Below are 21,764 nucleotides of genomic sequence, written 5' to 3' on the forward strand. Positions count from 1 at the left end.
TCTCATAGACCTTAAATTCTACTAGGAAAGCATGCGGGAACAAAGGAAAATATAGGCATACCTTGGAGGTATTTCAGATTTAGCTCCAGACCACCACAATAAAGCCAGCCATATGAAATTTTTGCTTTCGCAGTGCATGTAGAAGTTATGTTTACAACTATACTGTAGTCTGTTAACTGTGCAACAACATGTCTAACAATGTATATGTGTTAAAAATATTTTATTGCTAAAAACTGTTGCAGCAGCCACGGTGGCTCAAAACTGTAATCCCAGCATTTCCTTGAGGCCAGGAATTCAAGACTAGCCTGGGCAACATAGCAAGACTCTCTCTCTACAAAAAATATTAGCTAGGCACGGTGGTGTACACCTGTAGTCCTAGCTACCGGGGAGCCTGAGGCAGGAGGATTGCTTGAGCCCGGGAGTTAAAGGTTGCAGTGAGCTACAGTTGAACCACTGTATTCCAGCCTCAGCCACAGGGCAAGACCCTGACTCCGGAAGGGGGGAAAAAAAAACTAACAATCATCTAGGACTTCAGTGAGTCATAATCTTTATGCTGGTGAAGGGTCTTGCCTTGATACTGATGTCTGCTGAGTGATTAGGGCAGTGGTTGCCAAAGGTTGGGGTGGTTGTGGCAATTTCTTAAAAATGAAGTCTGCTGCATCAATTGATTCTTCTTTCACAAAAGAAATTCCCTAAAATGCTCTTTGATACCATTTTACCCACAGTTGAACTTCTTTCAAAACTGGAGGCATTCTTCTTCTTAAACCTTCTTGCTGCTTTATCAAGTTTATAGAATATTCTAAATCCTTTGTTTTCATTTCAATAGTGATCACAGGATCTTCACAGGAATAGGTTCTATCTCAAGAGACCACTTTCTTTTATCATTCAGAACAAGCAAATCCTCTTTCGCTCCAGTTTCATCACAAAAGTGGAGTAATTCAGTCACATCTTCAAGCTCCACTTCCAAATCTAGTTATCTTGCTATTTCTACCACATCTGCAGCTACCTCCTCCTCAAAGTCATCTTGTAGTCTTGAGCCTCTCAAAGTTATCCATAAGAGTTGGAATCAGCTTCTTCCAAACTTCTGTTAATGTTGTTATTTTGGCCTCTGCCCATGAATCACAAATGTTCTTAATGGCATCTAGAATGATGAATCCTTTCCAAAAGGTTTTCAATGTACCTTGCCCAGATCCATAAGAAGAGTCACTATTTTTGGCAACTATAACATTATGAAATTATTTCTTTTTTTTTTTTTTTTTTTTTTGAGGCGGAGTCTTGCTCTGTCGCCGGGACTGGAGTGCAGTGGCCGGATCTCAGCTCACTGCAAGCTCCGCCTCCCAGGTTTACGCCATTCTCCTGCCTCAGCCTCCCGAGTAGCTGGGACTACAGGCGCCCGCCACCTCGCCCGGCTAGTTTTTGTATTTGAAAGTCAAAATTACTCCTTGATCCATGGGCTGCAAATACAAGCTGTGTTAGCTGGCATGAAAACAACAATCTCCTTGTACATATGTATCTGAGCTCTTGATTGTAGACTTGCATTGTCAGTGATCAGTACTATTCTGAAAAGAATCGTTTGTTCTGAGCAGTAGGTTTCAAAAGTGGCCTTAAAATGTTCAGTAAACCATGCTGTAAACAGATGGGCTATCATGCAGACTTTGTAGTTCCACTGACAGAGCACAGACACAGTAGATTTGGCATAATTCTGATGCTCCTAGGATTTTCTGAATTGTCAATGGTAACTGGTTTCAACCTAAAGTCACCAGCTGCATTAGCTCCTGAAAAGAGTCAGCTTGACCTTTGAAGATTTGAAGCCAAACATTAACTCTTGCCATGAAAGTCCTAGCTAACATTTTCAGATAGAAGGATGTTTTCTTTACACTGGAAATCTGTTGTTTAGCCACCTTCAACAGTTATCTTCTGGATAACTTGCTAGTTATCTTCTGGAAAACTAGCTAGATGTTCTGGGTAACTTGCTACAGTTTCTTTGCTTCACCTTACACTTTTATGTTATGGAGATAGCATCTTTCCTTAAATCTTATAAATCAACCTCTGCTAGCTTTCAACTCTTTTGCAGCTTCCTCACCTCTGTCAGCTTTCACAGAATAGAAAAGAATTAGGACTTTGCTTTGGATAGGGTTTGGCTTAAGGGAATGTTATCTCTGGTTTAATCTTCAATCCAGACCACTCATATTTTCTCCGTATCAGCAATAAGTGTGTTTCATTTTATTATCATTCATGTTTTCAGTGCAGTAGCACTTTTAATTTCCTTCAACAACTCTTCCTTTGCATTCACAATTTGGCTGTTTGGTGCAAGAGACATAGCTTTCAGCCTATTTTGGCTTTCACCATCCCCCCCTAAGCTTAATCGTTTCTAGCTTTTGACTTAATGTGAGAGACATGTGACTTTTCCTTTCACTTGACCATTTAGAGGCCACTGTAGGGTTATTAATTGGTCCAATTTCAATAGTGTTGTTTCTGGAGAAATAGGAAGGCCCAAGGCGAGGAAGAGAAACAGAACCAGCCAGTCAATGAAGCAATCAGAACATACACTACATTTATCGATTAAGCTTGCAGTCTTTTTCAGATGCAGTTCATGGCACCCCAAAACAATTGCAATAGTAACATTAAAGATCACTGATCACAGCTCAACCTAACATATAATAGTGGAAAAATTTGAAACATTGTAAGAATTACCAAAATGTGACACTAATACAAAAATGAGCACATGCTTTGGAAAAACAGTAGCAACAGACATCCTCGCTGCCACAAACCTTCAATTTGTAGAAAAAAAAACTATCTTTGAAGCATAATAAGGCAATGCACAATAAAATGAGGTGTGCCTGTATGTTAAAATGTGGCAAGATTATGATTCTTGAATTTATTAGCTTCAGATTAATGATTCCTCACCCCCCCGCCCCCCCCCCCACAATTAACTGCAATAAGTAGTAGGTATAACCACGTGAAATGAACTTGTTAGGAGGAAACATCAAGAAACTAGGCACACTACAAATCACCGTACAACTGCAGCTGGGTACCCAAAAACCTTAATAATCCTTTATGTCCCTAGAATAACAGTACCTCCATTTTCCACTTAGGAAAATTATTAATCCATCTTTTGAAGCACCTTTTTCTAACTCCTGTTATACCATTTCCCTGTCATACATTTCAGAAAGTGCAATGAGGAAGAAGCAGAAGCTAATCACCCTAAGCATTAAGCAACTAATATTTAACAGGCTCTCTTGCTCAAGGCCATTATTTCCTTTTATGTTCTAGATTCTATTCATTTTTGTCTTCTCTAGGACCTTGTCCGTAAGACACTGCCACCACCCATCTCCCCATACGACATCACTCTCTTTACTACTATATAGTTTTTACTCAGAGTATCCAGACATTCTCAAATTCTCACCATAAAACTATAGGCAAATAAAGAAAGTGTAAACCATTTTCTGCCCTAATCCTCTTCTGTCAGTGTTTTTTATTTCCTTTTATTATTCCCCAGGCTTTAATAAGCCTGGCTGTGGTTTATCACTGCTGTCTCTACTTTTGCCTCCAAAAAACTCACTCCTGGACCTATTGCAACTTACCTTCCTCCATAACTGCTTCTAATCTCAAAAACCTACTAGGTTGCTGCTGATTACCTAAAATCAACAAAGATAAAAACTAAAAGATTCTCTTACAGTTTACTTTCTAAAAAATCTAAATAATCTGTAGTTTTAAGTTGTATCCAATTTTAATTGTACAAATGTGTGCAAAAACATACCACCAAAATGCATTTTAAAATAAAATCCTAATTATTGCAATAAGAAACGCAACACTGACCTGCATTGGTACAGGTTCCTTAAGATAATATCCTTCAACAATCTGTTCTTTTCTATAGTGATCTATGATGTCCCCAATGCTGTTAAAATAAAAATTTCTAATATTAATCCGTCTGATAAAAATGCAAAATCTTTAAAAATATGTGTAAACTTTCTTACCAAGGATTATCTTAATTAGCAATTTTTTTTCAAAGCACATAACACAAACACATTAATAGAATAAATGATCATAACATTCATATTGTTTTAGAAAAACCAGAATGTTCTCAATATAGATTTACAGGCCAGAATACGTGGTGCAGGTTCTGATTTTCCATACCCATCAAGTGAGCGGCCAGGTCAACAATACCATATTCAAAGTCACCATAAATGAGGAAATGATTAAAAGTCTACCTTTTTTTTCACCCCCAAGAGTACTTCTGAGATACTAAGAATAAAAAATTCACAGAAACATGGCATTTATTTGGGAAGCAGAATTCAGGTAAATTAAGAATTTTTATTATCATATTTACACATTCTGATTTTATATTAGAAACAGGTCATAAAACACATGAAAAGCAGGCAAAAAGAAGGAAAAAACCCAGCTAATCTTACATGTAGGATTATCACTGTACAGGGAGAAAAGCTTATTATTTTAATTAAAGGTGCTACAAACTGGGAAATATTGGGAAAATATTACAAAAAAATAAAATGACGTACTGTGTTTTAATATAAATTTTAGTGAACCACATATTTTTTTAAATATAAAGTTGTTTCTCTATAATCAGTCAGATCATTCTATTGTCCTAAATACATAAATCTTGGAATTTTAAACCTTCCTTTAATATAGTGGACAAATGGGAACTTTTGAGCCACTTAGGAAACACTTCTCCAGACAGATTTTGTTTAACCTACTATATATATATAATAAGAATCTATGTGTGTGTATGTATCTTCAAGTATGTTATCTTCCCTATACTACAAAGTTAATTTAAACCAAATATAAGTAATGTTAAAAAACAAAACAAAAAGACCTGACAAGTTAACTAGTAGTATGAATGAACTTTACAGAAGCAGCATTTAACACAAGCCACAGAAGAGTGTGGTGAAAATGAGATAAATAAAAGCATTATTAAAATACCATATAAATCCAAAATTATTAAAAGAAAAATGAAAATCAGGAAATATATTTGAAGATAGCTAGATTCCACTAAGGAGATGACTATGTGTTTTAAAGCAATAAGCATCAAATCTATGAAAATCAGTAAACATCAAAGGTTTTTGGGCTCAGTAACTGTAAAATACAATCAATCCACTGTAGCACCTCAATGTTACAATATAATTGTTTTCCATACACTGAGAGAAGAGGAAACCACTGGGAAGTACAGTTTAGATTGTCCATGAGCAAATTTAAAAGTGTGTGGCAACCAATCAGATAGGTTTTTACCAATGAGCTAGACTTAGAGTTTTTTTAAAAATTACTCTTCCATTCATATTCTACCCAGAAACACCAAAATAAACAGTCAGGGGAGATACAACAAACCAGAATATTCTAGACATTCATATAAGTTCCAGCCATGAAATAAGACAGATTTACATCTCAGAAAACTAAAACATATTCAATGTAAACTTACTTTTGAAATAAATGTGAGCTTCTAGAGACACTATGTTCTGTACTTTAATTTTTGTAATGCACTTAGTACATAAAACCATGTGCGCTCTTCTTGAAGTCTAGATAGATGTTAATATTGTCTCATCAAGGTCTAGCCAAAATCTATTGTCTTCCTTCTCACCCCCAACTGAACTCTCATCTACTGATGAGAGTTTATATATCCCCTGAATTTATCACAGTCTGCATACCACACTGTCTTTTCTAATAAACCTGAGCACTAATAATGAAGAAACTGTATCTTTTTTTAATGTGTTTACACAGGATTTGTACAGTATATTTCACGAAGCAGTTAAGTCGATAAATGGCTGCTGAATTAAATTTGCTATTAAATGCCTCTTCTGCTTTTTTTTTAAAAACTCTGAATATAGGAACATTAAAGTTATGTCTTAGTTTCTAAATGAAAGACATAACTACTATCTCTCTTTATCAAGGTCTCGTGTATAGTTAATGGGGAGATGGGACAGCAGAGTATGGTTGTGTTAGATTTATTGAAAAATCTTACTTTATATGTTTATATCTAACAATAAACAATAAGCACAAAGATTTATCTTCCTAGGAATTATTTCTGACATTACTAACATTAATGCTGAAATGAAGTATATATTTCCAAAACAATTACAAAATCCTTAATTTTCACACACCTGATTCACATAATTTGGGGCTTTTTAAAAAAGTTTAATATTAAATCTAGAAACAATAAGATGAATTTATAAACAAATTCACAGGGAAGTATAAAAAAGTTCTGGGGGAATGGTCAAGGCCACTAAATTAACATACATTTAACTTTTTAAAAAAAATCCTTATTTTGAAAACATAATATTGTAATAATTTGGACAGAAATCTACTTAAAATACTTCTTTCTTCATGTTCCATCATGGTCTTTAGCAACAAAAAGCGACCACCTTTACATGTTTTACTGACTGCCTCCAGTATGTACGAAGAATTTCCAGTTTTGTACGATGTATCATAAGGAAGTTTGAGTTAGTAACAAGACGAACTTCAAAAAAAAAATTCATGTAAATTATTTTATCTTTAAAAAGGATCTCAATATGGACATTTATTTAAGAAGACGATATGTTTTCAATGAATTATTTTGTATGTTCTAAATCTCTAGAAAACTGGAATGGGGAAAAATTACATTCTTAAAGAGCTCAAATTGCAGCTAGCTGTATTTTCAGTGAAGACATCTAGAACTCCGATTGTTATGCAGAAAGTACTCAAGCAACCTGTATATGAGGTAGGCAAAGGGGTACAGCTGCCTAGACTCACTCACATCTTACATCTGATGTCTTTTAACAGTCAACTGAGCTTCTAGCAAGCACCTAGAAGAACTTGTTTTTGTTTTTTTCAGATAAACAAGTTACAGAATCTCTATTCACTCAAATGTCTAATTTGATAAATTATAATTTGGATAGAGAACGCTGCTGTGGCAGAGGGGTTAAACCAGGCAAATATAAGCGTTTTAGAACAAGATTATGCTAGCCCCTGAAATAGGAAAACAATGCTACTCTAGAGTTATTAGGTATCGGAAAACCTTTACAATCACAAATGATTATTTTCTATTTGACAGAAAAATTGCTGACATTCTGTCATATGGTTTCTTCTATTAACTTATTTTCCTAATCAAGTAACTATAATTCATTCTGAGTTTTGGGACAAACAATGAGTTTACTTTGAAAGTGAGAAGTAAAAACCAACAATCACAGATAAGAAATGTCAACTTTAGAACAACTCAATTACATAACATCTGTATAATAAGTCTCAGGTACCTTTAGAAACTTTTTTTTTTCCTACTAAAGTATCTCACTGATAAAATAATGTTGATATATTTTGTTGTCCTTAGATATTTTGCTCCTCCTACAGATAATACATGGATTTAGTAAATCTGCTGCAAATAGCTTACATCTAATTTTTAAAATCACAAAAATTATTTTGGAAGGAAAGTATAAGTTACTAATTTGTATTAATATTTGACACTGTCTAAAGAATTCTTGGGCATGACCACTATGAAATTATATTGAAGGTCTTATAATTTTTAGAAGTTAGAAACTTTTATATAATTTTGAATCTGAATACTGTATTATCAGGGTTTCAACTATTTTTGCCAAAAGCAAAAGATAACTAAAAAATTATGATTTACCTGTTATAATACCGGCCTCCCATCATAAACTGATTGTTTGGCGTTGGACATATTTTAAATCGCTGAATATTTTCATTGGTCCGGAAATAAAGTGAATAATCACCAGGAGTATTATCTGAGGGTCTCACAAGAAAACTGCAGACTTGACCAACTGTAAAAATTAAGCTGTTAGTTTTTCCCTAATTATCAAATAAAAAAGAAAAGATGTTAAGTAGTATTCTTACCAAGTGCATTCAAAGTCATAAACATATGTAAATTTTCACCAGGAACTTGTTTTATTTAAGGACAATTTCTTTCAAATTTTCTGGTTTATGATTCACAACCATCCATGTTGCTTGTCTGCTATCTCTCTGTTGTATCTTACCAGCTTTAATACATAACAATAGAAAGCAGAAATTTTGCAGCAGTAACTTCTGATCAGTAATATCTACAACTGTCATAATTTGGAAGGAACCTAAGCACAGTTAGGGAATACTGGCTAAAAATGCTAAATTCTGTTTGTAAATCCTTGTAATAAGATTCTAAAAAGTGAAGACCAGTTTTGCTTAAGAATACTCTGTGCTTTATCAGTGTTTTCAATTAATCATTAAACAGTAATGACTGTGCCAGGCACAGTGATATATGCATATAATCCTAGCTATTCAGGAGGATCACTTGAGCCCAGGAGTTTAATACCAGCCTGGACAACACAGCAAGATCCTGCCTCTTAAAAAAAAAAATTAAAAAGTAATGACTGTAATAAAATAGAACCAAAAGCTTTTCACAAAGGTAGATTCAAAACAACTGAAACATGTATATACACTATCAAAATCAATACACATACACTATATTTTATTCAATAGATATGCTCCTGAAAGGAATTATAGAAGCAAATTATCATATGTTAAATATATCATATTAATTTGAGAGAAGTATTTCTGATATCTTTGATTGGCAGTGACTCATAGTACTAAGATGCTCTGCCTCTTCTCCATTTAAGTCCAAATGATCCAGTAAAGATCAGGACTTGATTGTGTTTAGGAAAACACAATGAATGCTTAGATTATAAGATATAAAGTTTGGGGGCAAATTACAATAGTTCCAATCATCCAGTCAAGGCACATATTATCAAGTAACTTCATGTTCAGTAAAAAGAAAAAAAAAATCTCCTTAAAAAACTGAATCTTCAAGGCTTAATACATAAGTAAACATAAAAATTACAGAAATTGTATAACGTGAGCTAAAATGAAAGTGTTTCTAAGTTGATACAACAAATTTTAGTCACAAGAATCCAAGATACTCTCTAAATTTCTTCTAGAATATGATAGGAATTTCATGCAAAATTATGCATGCAAGCCCTTATTTGTACTTCTTAGGAGAGAAAATCCCACCAGATCCTCAAGAGGACATGACACAAAGAAAATGCAAACTAATGTAAGGAAATTAAGTTTAGCTCCTTTTCAACCTTGCATGCCTTAAAACAAAAGTACCTCAAGTACTTGATGGTGCAAGTTCCAAAAAAGAAACATATCCAAAATTCAATAAATTCACTAAACTACATATTTTTGGTTCCACACTGAAATAGCTGATAGAATGTCATTTTGGTTCAAAATTTCTTCTCTATTACTATCATATAGCATTATCATGATCTTTTTCATTTTTTGAACCTACTTAACGTACATCTTCACAATAAAATTGAGTACTTCAAAAACTATCTCAAATCTTTCAAAAGAATAAATTATTAATTTAAAATGCAATGCTTTATGGATTAAAACAATTCAGATTACCTCTTTAATAACTAGTGTTATCACCACAAGAATCTATTTCATTCAATATTTCACAGAAACTATTGAACAGTCAACATTTTTGAAGAACTAAAACTTTTAAATTACATACTAAAGCTCAAACTTGTCTGAAATCTTTATAAGATGTGGTTTGCTGAAGAAATGCTTGGTATTTAAATTAATTCAGCTTTACATATTTAGTAGGAATAAACAATGACAGGATGGTTAAAAGCACAATACAAGTCAATTTTTACTTTGTATTTATAAGCACAAGAGTTTTGGGAAATGTTAAAATTAATACATATTAAATAAAGCTCAATCATATAATTCCACCAAGTATACAAAGATAAATACAAGAATGTCTTTTATAGCTGAACAGCAAAAGAATAAAAACAATATAATATCTTTCTTCTGAAGACCAGTTAATTATGATATTTACATAATGAAAAGTTTAAATCCATAAAAAGAGTAATGAAAATTTTTATCTGCAGATACAAAATCATCTCCCAATATGTATCTAACATGAAAAAAGTGTGTTGAATGTTCCTGTCTGTGTAGGTGCAGGGGTGAGAAAGAGAGATTCACAGAGACACAGAAAACTTCTAGAAACATATGGAAAAAAAAACTATCACCTAGTGTTACTTCTGAGGAAGTGGACAGGGGCCTGGGGTAAAAGAAAAACACACTTTACTAAATTTTATAATACATGTATGTTTGAAATATAAATAAAAACACCAGGTTCTTAGCACTGGACACGAAATTTTAACATGCATAAACACTAACTGAATGCTAAAGGCAAAACACATGATAAATGGTTTGTTCACTTTTTTATTATCTTTAAACAGACATTAGAAAAGCAAGGGAATAAGTACCTGTCATTAGTAAATTATAAGCTTCCTGTTTGGAAATCTTCCCATGGAACCATCTTAAAAAGAGAATAAATTAGATATATAAAGTCCTTTTTGTTATCATATGATCAAAATTAAACAACCAATATAGTAAGTTTAATTCAGTGATATAATAAAATAAATGCAATTAATCAAATCATCTCATTCTTATTACATTTTAATACATTTTATATACATAATTATATTTAATTTCAACAAAATGTAGTAAAACTAGGAACTATCAAATATAAACTACAATTTTCATTACCAATACAAAAATGGCAATAATTTTTAATCCTGATAATAACAAACTGTTATAGGTCTTCTTTTTTTCTTTTTGTGGGGTAAGGGGGAGGAGTAGTTCAGATACAACCTATTCCAGAATTTCCCTGAAAAAATTAATGAATTCATTTCTGAATTTTCCTGTAATATCTGATAAATTCTCTCTTCAAATAAAATCAAGATGTTGACTCTTACTTTGCTGAAAGTCGGAATAGAAGATTAGGTGATAAGAATGAGTGGATACTACCATCAAGAACTGAAAGAAGTACTTAGTGTTCCCAACTCTATTTGAGCTAAAAACCTATCAAACTAGGTTGCTATGTATTTTATATTCTGTATTCTTAAATTAAGCCTTTAGAAATTATTATAAATGACATCACAGTCAAGATATACAGCATATAATAACCTAAGTATTTAAAGGTTACCTTCAAATAAAATGATATATCTAATTTAAAAAGTAATTACTAGTCATCAAAGTACATAAAATCACCTCTTATTTAATTAAAGGCTTATTATCTATCTTGCTGATTAACACATCCTAATGCCAGGCTGACAATTCCCAATCAACTATTTACTACTTTGTTGGATCTTCTTAGGGTCCTGCTGATTAACACATCGTAATGCCAGGCTGACAATTCCCAATCAACTATTTACTACTTTGTTGGATCTTCTTAGGGTCTAGAAGTATTTTTAATAATAAAGAGCAAGCTGGAAAGTAAACATAAGACTAAAATATGTAAATGCTCAAAAGTCCAGTGTGACAGGTTTAGAGGTCGTTCACATTGTTTTAAATGATCCATACAATTATTACTGGTGAAGTATGAAAATATAACTGAATTTTTACATTTTCACATGAATGAAAAGGTAAACTTTTCTTTAACACCATTCCAAGCATTAACTCACTAATTCAGATCTCCTGGTGCTCCCTGTGTAAATTTTGAATAATATAAAGCAAGAATACAACAACTAAAACAGTTCAGACTACAAATAGTGAGGTTCTATATTGCATTCAAGTATAGGCTAAATGACCACTTACTACAAATGCTAGAGCAAGATTTTTATATTTTGGAGGAGAGTCAACTGGATGACCTGACCTCCAAGACTAATCCTCTACTTCTACAGTTTGAAAAAAAATTCAAAAAGAAAAGGGTAAAAAAATGACAGGGTTTACAGATGAACAAGATTATTTAGCATAAGCATACAGTCTGAAGCCAAAGTGGCAATCTCACTTTCTAAAGAATTTTAGTTTCATTCTTCAGACGTTTATTCCCATATAAAATTTATATATTTCAACCACATGTTTTCCAACAGTGATAAAAAGATGAGTCCCTGCTCTTATGAAGTTCCCACTCTTAGGCCAGGTATGGTGGCTCATAATCCTGTAATCCCAGTACTTTTGGAGGCCAAGGCAGGAGGATCTCTTGATCCCAAGAGTCCAACACCAGCCTGGGCAACACAGACCCTATCTAACTACAGAAACTATGAACTATGTAGAAAATATAATAAGCACAGTGACAGGCACTGCTAAAGGCATTTTGGGAATAACAGAGAAGGGTACCAATTCTGTTGAGTGTGTAGAGAAGAAAATAAAGGAAGATTTTCTAGAGGGAAGTGATAAATAAGTTAAGTATGAATGAAAGAATTCTGGCCTAGGAAGCAGCTTGAGCAAAGGTATAAAGAAAAATAGCTAGGAGCAATGGCTCACACCTGTAATCCCAACACTTTGGAAGGCCAAGGTGGGAGGATCACTTGAGGTCAGGAGTTTGAGACCAGTCTGGGCAGCATAGTAAGACCTGATCTCTACAAAAAAAACAAAAAAATTACAACATTTGCCAGGTGTGGTGGTACACACCTGTAGTCTCAGCTAACCAGGAGGCTCAGGCAGGAGGAGCACTTGAGCCCAGGAGTTTGAGGTGAACTATGATAGCACTACTACACTCTGGCTTGGGCAATGGCAAGAACCTATCTCTAAAACAGTAAAGAAAAAAGTATTATGCATTTGAAGACCTACATGCTGGAGACTAGGAAACTAGAGATGATAAGTGCTAGGAGTAGTAAAGGACAAAATAACCAGATAACAGATCATTTTTTAGGCTCTGCTAAGGTAAAAAGATGGAGAATCAGTGTAAGATTCAATTTTTTAATTTGTATTTTTTCTGTTTTTATGGGTAATGTATACAACTATTTTGTATATTTTTATGGGGTACCAGTGATGTTTTGATATAAGCATATAATGTTTAATGATCAAGTCAGGATAACTGGGGTATCCATCACCTCAAGTACATATAATTAATCATTTCTTTGTATTAGGCATATTCAAATTCCACTCTTTTAGCTATTTTAAAATATTCAGGCCGGGCGCGGTGGCTCAAGCCTGTAATCCCAGCACTTTGGGAGGCCGAGACGGGCGGATCACGAGGTCAGGAGATCAAGACCATCCTGGCTAACACGGTGAAACCCCGTCTCTACTAAAAAAATACAAAAAATTAGCCGGGCGAGATGGCGGGCGCCTGTAGTCCCAGCTACTCGGGAGGCTGAGGCGAGAGAATGGCGTAAACCCAGGAGGCGGAGCTTGCAGTGAGCTGAGATCCGGCCACTGCACTCCAGCCTGGGCGACAGAGCGAGACTCCGTCTCAAAAAAAATATATATATATTCAGTAAATTATTTGGTATCACCCTGTTGTGCTACCAAATACTAGATTTTATTCATTCTATCTAGGTGTATTTTTGTACTCATTAGTCAGCCATATTGTATGCCCCTTCCCTGCTACCCTTCCCACCCTGTGGTAACCATCATTCTACTATCTATCTCCCTGAGTTCAATTTTCTAATATTTTGCTCCCACATGAGTAAGAACACATGGTATTTGTCTTTCTGTGCCTGGTTTATTTCCCTTAACATGGTATTTTCCAGTTCCATTCATGTTGTGAATGACAGGATTTCATTCTTGTTTATGACTGAATAGTATTCCATTGTATGCATGTACTGTATTTTCTTTATCCATTCATCCACCGTTGAACACTTAGGTTGATTAAACATCTCGGCTATTGTGAATGGTGCTGAAACACAGGAGTGCAGCTGTCTCTTTGATATACTGATTTCCTTTCTTTTGGATATATACCCAGCAGTGGGACTGCTGGATCACATGGTAGCTTTATTTTTAATTTTTTGAAGAACTTCTATGCTGTGCTCTATAGTAACTGCACTCATTTACATTCCCACCAACAGGGTACAAGGGTTCCCTTTTCTCCACATCCTCACCAGCATTTATTACAGCCTATCTCTTACATAAAAGCCATTATAACTGGGGTGAAATGAAATCTCATTGTAGTTTTGATTTGCATTTATCTGATGATTAGTAAAGAATGGTGAGCATTTTTTCACATACCTGCTGGCAATTAAGGATTTTAAGTGAAAATGTGATACAATCTAGGTAGAGTATTCCAGCTACTGGATAAAAGGATTTGATGAGGCTAAAGAGTCAAGGGAGATCAACTTGGAGGTTACTGCTATATCAAATCCTGGCAGGAGATTTAAAAAGGCCTGAGCTAGAATGTAGTTATTTAAGATTTGAGAAGGCGGTAAACATTTAAGAAATACTTTAGGAGATAAAAATCATCAGGACTTGGTGTCTATATCATGTGAATAGGGAGCTGGAAAGAAATTCAACCAAAGTTATACCATCTATTTAATCTCAAAGGTTACTTGTGGATGTTACTGAGGACACTTTAAAGAATTTGAAGTACTGCCTCACAGCCACAGTCCCTATATTAGGAAATTAAAGGAAACGAACATACACATAAAATAAACCAACAATGCAAATTTACGTTATGCTAAATACCAAATAAGAAATTACGTAAGTTAAGAAAAATAGAAGAATGACAATGTTATCAGATAAAAAAAGACTTCCAAGTGAAAGTGGGATTTATATTTTATACTATGAGAAAACTGATGTAGCTTTACATGTTTATTGGCATTTAACCTACATTTTTAAATTTAAAATTCCATTGCTACTATCAAAAAAAAAAAACCTAGATTTATGGTCTTTTTTGAAAATCAGAAGGATTTAACAACACTAGGCTCACATTCCTACACGTATCAACTAGACAACTAAACAGTGATTACCTTACAATAGGCAAACACTTTCTCATTTTCTACTTCCCACAGTTTTCCCTAATACCATGAGTGAATATCAGTTGCCATTTACTACCAAGCTTACAGTGGGTTTTTTTTTGATAGTACGGACATAGTTCCATGTACCTTGATCTCTAGCAAAGAGGGAAAATAAGAAAAGATTATCGTGTCTAAAGAAAACTGGGAATATATATACTTGACCCGCTTCACTTGCTTACATTGTCTGTCTGATTCTTCCAAGCATTAATTAGAATTTGCAACTCCTAGCTGGACATAGTGGCTCATGCCTGTAATTCCAGCACTTTGGGAGGCTGAGGCTGGTAGATTACTTGAGGTCAGGAGTTCAAGACAAGCCTGGCCAACATGGCAAAACCCCATCTCTACTAAAGGTACAATAATCAGCCTATAGTGGTGGTGTGCACCCGTGGTCCTAGTTAACTCATGAGGCTGAGGCAGAGAATCGTTTGAATCCAGGAGGTAGGAGTTGCAGTGAGCAGAGATGGTGCCATTGCACTCCAGCCTGGGCGACAGAGCAAGACTCTGTCTCCAAAAAAAAGAGAAAGAAAGAAAAAGTAACAAAAAATAATTTGAAACTCCTGATATAGGTAGAGGAGACTTCAAACTAATACAAACAGCAGGGTATAGTCTCACTAATGGAGTCTATTTTGTAGCTACAAGAAACAATAAAAATGAACTCAGAATATATCTTACATATTCCACTTACAGAAGGGTCAAGCACTAAATAAGGTGACTGCAAATGGAGTAGTCAGTTGAATGTTTTCATATTCTAATGGTTAGAAAACAGAAAAAAAGCAAACACTTGAGGCAAGCCTCAAGTTCCATCCATAAATGCTGAAAGACAAGAAAAAAATGTACTGAAAAGATATTAGAAGATGAATAGTCTATTAAAATGTGAGTAAGAGAGAACTGGGATTAATGGTTCAGATCTTTAAAAGAAAACTTACATATACATAAAATCAGTTTGAAGATTATGAAAAAAAAAGACCTTGCAGAATCTTATTAAAATTGTGAAGAACCATTATTTTGGGGGGATAAAAGATGTGGCTATAAAACAAGAAGGACTATGAATAACCAAGAAATACTATGAATAATTTTAAAATGTGCCGAATTGTGACATTCATAATGTTATAAATGTAATGTTTATTGAAAGTCTTTAGTGTGGTGATAAAAAGAGTTGTATTTAGTTATCAGCTACCTTTTATTTTAAAAATAATACTTTATCACTAGATCCTTAAGAAAATATTTAGAAATCAGTTCCCTGAGCCAAATTAAAAAGTTAAGTCAGTCCAAAAACTTTTAAAAGATTTTTTTGGCCAAAGTTTTCCAATTAGTAAATTTAAAATATAGATATATATTTTTTCATTTTTAATAATTAACACCAACTCACATTTTTCCTTCATGTGGATCTTCTTCCCGGCCCTAAAGGGAAGACATTAAGACAGTATTTTATGTAATTAACTGTTAATCTACTTTTATTAAAATTCACAGAAATCATATCTTCAAACATATCCCCACACTATCCTTATGTGTATACAAAAAAAGATGTTTCTGTTCAATAACTATCTTTCCACACCTCTCTTAATCTTCTCTTGTTGCCATTACCCTAACTCAGGCCCTCTTACCCACTTTTCTTAAACTAGTACAACAGCCCAACTAATATAATTATGTCCTGCTACAACACTCTAATCTGGATACATCAGTTTCAACAGCAGCTTTGCCCTACATTAAGAAAAACCAAACAAAAAACAAACACCTCTCTACTGCCTACAAATTTTTCATTCTGCAACTGAAGTCATTTACCACAGGACTCAAGTCCACATTTCCTGTCTCATACTACCAATTGATTTTTGGTTCCTATACCATGGTCACACATAATTTCCTATTTGCCAATCTCCCACCACTGTAGCTTGTTCTTTTTGTTCTTAGAATGTACTTTCCACTTTTTGCTTTCTACCTGTTAGATAATACCTAACCAATCTACGAAGGAACTATCTCAAACGCTACCTCTTCAGTAAAACATTCTGAGCCCATAAAAAGCGACATCAACTTTTACTTTGAATATAAAAGACATCCCCCTTTTATCATGTTTTGAACTTTATTTTATTCTATGTTCCTCTGATTTAAGATACAACAGTGTTACTCATTCCACTATTATGGAGAAAAATGGTCTAACTACATGTGGATTTACTTCTCACAATTTGGTCCTCACTCATTAAATACCTAATCAAACTAAAATCAAACACTCACGGAATGCTACTATATCCAAGGGAGTAGGCTAAACAAACAAACAAACAAACAAACAAACAACTGTAAAAATGAATAGCATTATGTGTGTATCACTGCCCAAAAGGAGTTAATCTCTTGTAGAAGAGGTTTACACTAAATTAATTTTAGACAGTGGAATAGAATGCAAAATTAACAAGGTGCTATGGAAATACAGAAGGAAACAATTTTACCTAAGAGACTCCAGAAAGGCATAAATCCTCTGTGAAACAATGGGTGACATATAAACTGAGCTGATAAAGATGAATCAAATTTTACAAGGCAATCTATCAGGGCAGGAATGTCAAGGAAGAGGGGAAACTATAAGCACAGAAACATTCATTTACTCAACAAACATTTACCAAATGCCTACTGATGCCAGACACTATTCTAGGCAATGGTAATACATCAGTGAATCAGAGATAAAAAATCCCTCCCCTCAGAGAGCATACATTCTAGAGTTAATACATAAAAGTATAAATGTGTTTGGGGAACAGTAATTAGAATTTTAGAAGGAGAAATTCCTTAAATCTAACCACTAACTGAATGCCTGAAACATCTTCACAAACTAGACAATGTCCAAATGGTTTTTCAATCTACAGGGAATTCACTGCACTCTAATAAAGCCCATCATGAAAGTTATTCTACATATTGGAGTGAAAAGTGTTTATAACTGATGTGGAATTATTCCACTATTAATTTATAATGTTACTTACTATATTCATTTTTAGCAACCACATCACATTATTCACTCATACTGAGTTGCTAACTTTTTCCTTGATCCCTTGTATTGATGTGAGGTCATGTCTCCTTACTCTGGTTTGGATTGTTATTATTATTTTTCTGTATACATTGAGTAATTTTCACTTTTCTTTAATATTAAAGTTTATCTTGTTAAATTTGATCCAGAATTCCAAGAGCTCAAGAAAAGTTCAACTATAGTGCAATTCCTTTAAGTAATCAGAATTGGGAAGATGGTGGTAGAGAGCAGGGAGAGGGAAACCCAAACTAAGAGTTGTAACAAACACATTTTATAGGAAAACTATCATAGATAGTAAAATGCTTCAGTATGAATACCGTTTGCCTATATGGAATAAATATCTCTTTTACTGTAGAATACAGAATACTAATCTAGGAATTAGGAGTCCTAATCCTAGCTCTTTCACTAAATAACTATATGACTATGAGTATGGAATGTATCACACCATTTCCTCAACTTTTTCCACCTCTACTCAGTATGTTTTACTTCTATGGATCAAGATTCGGTTGCCAGAATAGGCACGTAAGAGAATTAATAGGAAAAAAAAAAAAAAATTCTCCACTGCAGTCTTCCAGGAGCAATAATCTTCAGCATATTATCAGGTCTGTGGCATAATTTAAAAACAGTAGCTTTGAGGGCTGTAAAAGACAACAGAAAGCCACTCCATCTCACTAGAAAAATCCAAAAGGAAAAGGAGAATTCCAAAGTTATAATGTATAGTTGATACTGAGTATTATCTCTGAAATATAAAAGCTGTTCGAATGCTGAACTGTTATTAAAAATGCACCTGGTAATTGATACCATATGATAACGTATTATATGATGGAAACAAAAACAAGGATGAGATTCAAAATGTAGAACCATGTGATAATATATGCATAATATAAATGAAATCTTCCAAGTTTATTGGAAAATTATACATATATTTGAAAGATAAAGAATCTAAAACCAAACATGTGTAACCAGTTGAGATTCCATGATCAGACTGATATAACTTCACTTATGAGGAAGAAAAAGGGGGCAAAAAAAAAAAAGAATAAAAATAAGCACAAGGCCGGGCGCGGTGGCTCAAGCCTGTAATCCCAGCACTTTGGGAGGCCGAGACGGGCGGATCACGAGGTCAGGAGATCAAGACCATCCTGGCTAACACAGTGAAACCCCGTCTCTACTAAAAAATACAAAAAAAAAACTAGCCGGTCGAGGTGGCGGGCGCCTGTAGTCCCAGCTACTCGGGAGGCTGAGGCAGGAGAATGGCGTAAACCCGGGAGGCGGAGCTTGCAGTGAGCTGAGATCCGGCCACTGCACTCCAGCCTGGGCGACAGAGCGAGACTCCGTCTCAACTAAAAAAAAAAAAAAATACAAAAATTAGCTGGGCATGGTGGCACATGTCTGTAATCCCAGCTAGCTGGGTCGCTGAGGCACGAGAAATGCTTGAACCTGGGAGGTGGAGGTTGCAGTGAGCCGAGATCGCACCACTGCACTCTAACCTGGGCAACAGACCAAGACTCTGTCTCAAAAGAAGGCACAAATGTTAATATATTTTTAAGTCACAGAAACTCATACAAGCTTTCTGAATATTGGCAGTTATGTATTGTAATATGCTAGCTTGATTATGTTCCATACTAACTGTACTTATAATAGATTTTAATGAAAAATTCCTTGTACTTATCAATTAAGTTCTTTTATAAAAGAAATGTATCCATAGCTACTTTCTCTGATTATAGACAAGATCCAAATTTATAAAATATTTAGAATCTAGAATTGAGAAGAAAACAACAAAACTTACCACCTCTTCTACTAGGTCTTCAACAATAAGGCCTTGTTCATCTGTTCTTAAATTTGTAACCCACATCCATCCATCTTCTAATTCATTATGAACAATGAACATATCTCCTTTTAAGAAACTGAAAACAGCAATTTTAAAGTTATTAAAATTAAAAATTTTAAATACAGAAATTAGAATAGTCATACACCACAAAATAGGATAAAGATAGCATTATATTGAAAAATGCAAGGAATTAAGAGTCAAACACTCTAAATTTGTATCCTATTTCTGGCATTATCTACATGTCAATTCCTGAAGATAATCAATAATCTGAATCTTAATTTCCTCATGAGTACAATATGTCTGATAATAGTATCTGCACTATCTGTATCACTGAATTATTGTTAGATTCAAATTACAACTTGTTAACAGAAACTGATTATACATATATTGAAGGTTTTGGGGTGTAACTATAAGAAACTGAATTGAAAAACTTATGTTTCAATGTTATTACTCTTTCAGATGTAGGTTAGATATAAAATCAAAACACAAAACAAATATAATTAACACATTATACATACATAAGATATAGAGTTACTTAGAAAATGTTTATTTTAGATAAGCATGATGTAGATGCTTATGTCAGTTAACATTTTTCTTATTAAAAAACTAGGGCTTATTTAATTCACCCAGATACCCATCATCCAATGGGTACAGCATTCTTTCTCTGAAAGTGGTACCAAGGGATATATTATGAGAAAGGCATGTATGTTTTTTTCTGTTACCAATTTAATAGCACAGAGATACATATACAACTTAGTTTCCTTTTACTGAAACCTACATGTTTTCAACCTCCACACAATTATAGAAACAACAAGTTGCTGATGTATTTCATCAATATAAAACCATCAGTAATCCTTGAATTTGTCCTTTCAGGCTTAAAAGAATGCGTCTGAACACAAAGTTTCCAGATTTGTTGATGGTACCATTAACCCTATATCTATAACTGTATTTGTCTTTTTTTTCAGTAATTTTCCTTTCGATCTTAATATTCACAAACCAAAATCTATTAAGTAAATTTAAGTAAATCTCTTCCCCTATCCTTGAAAGCTTTAACTGCTTTCTCTGTGCTATCTCCAGCTTCATTGTCTCTTGGATAATGTTTCGGACAACAGAACTGATACATAACATTTAACTAAATATTTGAATAATCATAGAATATTGTGTTCTATCTTGATTCTACAATCCTTTTTAATGATGGCCAATATTTCACTAGCTGAATGGCAGCAGACATTACCACTTAACCAATTAAATTATTCCTTTCTAGAACCACCTAAATAAGCACATTGAAGAAAATCATTATGAGTAAAATAGGGTGCACGTGAAATGGTAAATTTCATTTCTTAGTTAAAAGTAGTCGTAAGAGATATTTGTAATTTCAAGTTTACTTGTTGCTGCCATAACAACTTTTAATGGTGCAAAAACCAAAAAAAAATGTTTTAAATAAGCTTGCTAGTAGTAACAAAACCTAATCATAACTCATTCTGTATTATTTTGTATTATTCCCCCCTAAAACAGGCTACAATGCTTTATTAAATCATTAATTTTTAAGGTATTTTTATTTTAAAACTCACAGGTATGCATAAATTTTTTAAAATATTCATAAATCCAAATTTATATCATCAAAGTATTGTTTAAATTCTCATCTTCCTAGAACAGCTATTTTTTTTTTTTTCTTTTTTGGTCTCCCAGGACCTCTTTACACTCTTAAAAACTGACATCCTAAATGGCTTTTATTTATACGGATATCTACTGATATTTACCATACTCAAATTTAAAACAAATGTTTTAAACTATTCACTAATTCCTTTAAAAATAGCTCATTAAAAATATGAGAAATATAACTTTTACAAAGTTAGTGAGACTATCACTGTTTTATAATTTTGCAAATCTCTTAATGCCTGGCCTAACTGAAAACTGCTGGAGTCCCATATTGGTTTCTTTATTAAATTTGCTGCTATATGATTTTTTTGCTTAAAGCATATGAAGAAAATCTGGCTTCACCTAAGAATGTAGTTGTGAAAGGGGTAAGTATTTTAATAGCCCTTTCAGATAATTATAGATATTCTATGAAATCACACCAAAAATTCAATGAGCGGTACTTTCTTGAAGGTTAATTGTAATATGGAATCCAAAACTATTTATCAGTGAACTTTCTGTATGCATTCCAGTAACATCTATTGGTCTGTCTTGCATTTCAAATGAATCTTTTACTCATGCA

At 33.7% G+C, this 21,764-nt stretch overlaps 1 protein-coding gene across 3 annotated transcripts in view; it reads right to left on the reverse strand.

Moving 5' to 3' along the window:
* The window catches only part of RASA1 (RAS p21 protein activator 1), a 125,576-nt gene that overhangs the window by 36,405 nt on the left and 67,407 nt on the right, over positions 1-21,764 (reverse strand). For all 3 annotated transcript variants that reach the window (XM_033179198.1, XM_033179197.1, XM_033179199.1), the window contains exons 5-9: positions 19,505-19,622; positions 16,084-16,115; positions 10,245-10,297; positions 7,610-7,760; positions 3,820-3,898 (exon numbers count right to left, since the gene is read on the reverse strand). In XM_033179198.1, the coding sequence (XP_033035089.1) occupies positions 3,820-3,898; positions 7,610-7,760; positions 10,245-10,297; positions 16,084-16,115; positions 19,505-19,622 (433 nt within the window). The remainder of the gene's footprint in view (positions 1-3,819; positions 3,899-7,609; positions 7,761-10,244; positions 10,298-16,083; positions 16,116-19,504; positions 19,623-21,764) is intronic.

Source organism: Trachypithecus francoisi, unplaced genomic scaffold (genome assembly GCF_009764315.1).
Source record: "Trachypithecus francoisi isolate TF-2019V2 unplaced genomic scaffold, Tfra_2.0 Lachesis_group2, whole genome shotgun sequence".
In the NCBI taxonomy this organism is placed as follows: Eukaryota; Metazoa; Chordata; class Mammalia; order Primates; family Cercopithecidae; genus Trachypithecus; species Trachypithecus francoisi.